The sequence below is a fragment of the Apis dorsata genome, unplaced genomic scaffold, assembly GCF_000469605.1.
Source record: "Apis dorsata unplaced genomic scaffold, Apis dorsata 1.3 scaffold_631, whole genome shotgun sequence".
Lineage (NCBI taxonomy): Eukaryota > Metazoa > Arthropoda > Insecta > Hymenoptera > Apidae > Apis > Apis dorsata.
In genome coordinates this window covers 640,882-644,003 of record NW_006263826.1, presented here as the reverse complement: position 1 = coordinate 644,003, position 3,122 = coordinate 640,882, and the positions used below count along the sequence as shown (strand labels likewise).

Here is a 3,122-nt window from a genome sequence, read left to right as displayed (position 1 = left end):
CTCCACCTCCACCACCTCCAGCTCCTCCTCCATCTCTCCTCTCCCTCTCTCCCTTTCTCCTCTCCCCTCTCCCTCCGCTTTTTCGAATTTTTCGAAAAAATTAGGAAAGTTGAGGAAGGAAGGAAGGAAGGATAGATTAATTCGAGAGATCCATCCGGGCATAATGGAAGCTCGATTAAAAGCGAATGGAATGTAAATTGGAATCTGGAGAAAGGGAGAAAGAGCGAGAGGTGAGCGGTCGTGAGTCGGTTCGGGTATCGAGGATCTCGTTTTAATCCTGACGAGGCGCGGCGAAGCGAGGCGAGGCGAGGCGAGACGAGGCGAGGTTTAGAATATGAGACGCTCGATGGACCACCCATGGCCTTACGGAGAGTTCCGCTATCTCGCCACGATGATCGAGGAGCGAGCTCGACGACGAAACGGGAGGAGGGAGGGAGGGAGAGAGAGAGAGAAGCGAAACGTTCCTTCGTCGTAAAAAAATTCAACATTTATTTTTGTTTACGTTGTATGCACGGAGAGATGAAATAGATAGTGAAAATAATAGGAAATAGCGTTGATGTAAATAAATCACGCGTTTGCTGTGTAATCGATCAATTACTTCAATTTACTTTTAATTTACCTCCTTTCGAATTTAATTTATCGAAAATTCATTTTAAACGTTAAATATATTACGCGTTTTGATTTGAATTTTGTATTTAATCAAATGTTATTAACTATTTGACCTATTAATATTAATAAAACAACATAAATGCATAAATTATTAATTTATTAAATATCTCGTAATTTATTATATCTCTCAGAATTAATAAACAAATTAGAGAGAATAAAAAGCCGCCATATTATTTAATTTTATCATTTAATAATTTGGTAAATTTTTTTTTTATAATTTTCCATAATTAATCTTAATTTTTAATTAAATTTTTACAATTAATTCAATAAATTTCATTTAAAATTAATAAATTTAATTGTTGATATTTTTAATATTAATTTATGTTAAAATTACAATTGATTGTTATTTCCAATTATTATTACCATTATTATTATTATTTTGAACGATAAAATACTCGTATCCCAATCACGATGTATCCGCATCCGAAGAATCGGCATTACCATCGAAAAGATTCCTTCTCCATTGTGAAGGAAAAAGGCCAATCTTCCCCCCTCCCTCTTCCTCCTCTCTGCCTCGTTTCAACCTTCCACTTTCTTTTCCTTCGCGCGAATCGAAACGAGTTAAACCGAGTTTTAGTTTCCATCCCCCGCTAATCGGAGAAAGAGTTTCGTCTCCACCATTTTCGAAATTTACCCAGCGAGATAGGATAGTAATTTGGACGCGAAACCATTTGCATTTGCCGGAAATGAACGCGAATCAACTATATATATGTGTATATATATATATATCTTCACGTTAATTTCGTCGAATTTTGGCAATTCGTATTTTCTTTGATCCACGTTTGATCCTGCCCAACTCGTCCTTGCTTTCGCGAAATCCGTATTTCTGGCGATAATGACCACGGGTATTTCATTACTCGGCGTTTCTCGTTAGCCACGCTCCTATTAACCGATTCAGGAGCTTGTGTATATATATATACATATATATGCGCGCGCATCCTCGGGATCAAAGCCAAATTCCAATACTGGCAAGTGGCGCTTAATTAGCAGTTCGATGCTCCCTCGACTCTCGCTCTCCTTGATCGATCTTTCGATCAAGGCGTGTATCAGACAAGATAGAGGAAGTTCGAAGAGTTCGAAATAATTGATAAAGTGGAAAATTTTACCTGGAAACTTTGTGCTGGGCGATCCTTCCGTGACTCGGCAACGTGACGTTGCTGTCGCTCTTCGACCAAGTCACCGAATTTTTCGCGTCCGGCAGCTCCACCTTCCCGAGATACGCCTCGCAGAACAATCTCGCAGCTCCTCCCAGCGGAACCAACTGCGAGGCTGGCCTGTACGTTGGCAGCGGTTTCCCCGTGTATCCGCTCGATTTCTCCCCTGGAAAGCACACACCGTCGTCGTTCACTTTCTTTCAAATTATATCACTATCGAGAAATCGCACAACGGTCCAATTTTGACCCGCGATTCAATTCTGACCGAAATTTTAAAATTTTGATCGAAAAAAATTTAATATTACTTAAGAGTAGTTATAAATATAATTTCATCATCAATATTTGTCAAATATTCGGGAATCGAATACATATATTGGATTCTTAAAATTCTTCGAAATAATTTTTAAATTATATTTTAAAATACGTTAATGTAATATTTTTTTCGTATCATATTTATAATAATAATAATAATAATAATAAAAAGAAATTGATTCCACCTTCTGTTTCTGCCTTTTTGTTTTTTTAGAATAATTTTATTACGACGGATTATCGCAGATTCGAAAAAAGAAAAAAACAGATTCGGAATTATGAAATCGTACGATATATATCAATTAGCTGAAAATTAACGGTAATGATATTTATAGTACGAACGTGTTCTTAATTTTGGTTAAATCGGACCGCTGTCGATGGAGAAACTTTATTATTTGCATCCTACGGTCGAACACCGTCACCGTCCGGTGAATAATTGTGAATATATTTCGTTTCCCTCGTGGGAGATCCCGCGAATTATCCACGCGCACGACTCGACCGACTCCCCTTTCTTCTTCCACGGGACCGAGACAAAGGGGAGAGAGAGCTTTGTTGAATACGGCTCTCGCTCGTTTCTCGAACGCCGCTTCAACCGGTCCCTGCTATCTCGCTCGTCCCTCCTTTCCTCCTTCGCCATCCCAAACTCGAGCTTCGTGGTAAACGCGCTCGAGCGAAGGGGAAGGAAACCGTCCATTACCTCGAAACGAAGAAGAAGAAACAACTTTCCACCTTGGAGATACGTGAAACTTTGATTTTCTTCGATCGGTCTTCGAGTTGAAAGGGAGGGAGGAGAAGAAAAGAAAAGGCGCGATCGATACTTTGGGAATTAAACTCTCCTTTGTCTTTTGAGGGAGGCGAGGAATAAATGCGACTGCTTTCGGTTTGTCGTAATTCTCTGAGATCCTGATCGATCGAATCGAAATTGATTTTCGAAAGGCTTCACCGATTTTTGGAAAAATCATATTTTATATCTAGGATACAATTTACGAT

General features: G+C 39.1%; 1 protein-coding gene across 2 annotated transcripts in view; it reads right to left on the bottom strand.

Moving 5' to 3' along the window:
• The window catches only part of LOC102671676 (single Ig IL-1-related receptor-like), a 53,213-nt gene that overhangs the window by 11,241 nt on the left and 38,850 nt on the right, over positions 1-3,122 (bottom strand). For both annotated transcript variants that reach the window (XR_004151304.1, XM_031513232.1), the window contains exon 3: positions 1,776-1,989. Coding sequence is in view for 1 of the 2 variants with exons in the window: in XM_031513232.1 (XP_031369092.1) it covers positions 1,776-1,989 (214 nt within the window). In the remaining variant the exon portion in view is untranslated. The remainder of the gene's footprint in view (positions 1-1,775; positions 1,990-3,122) is intronic.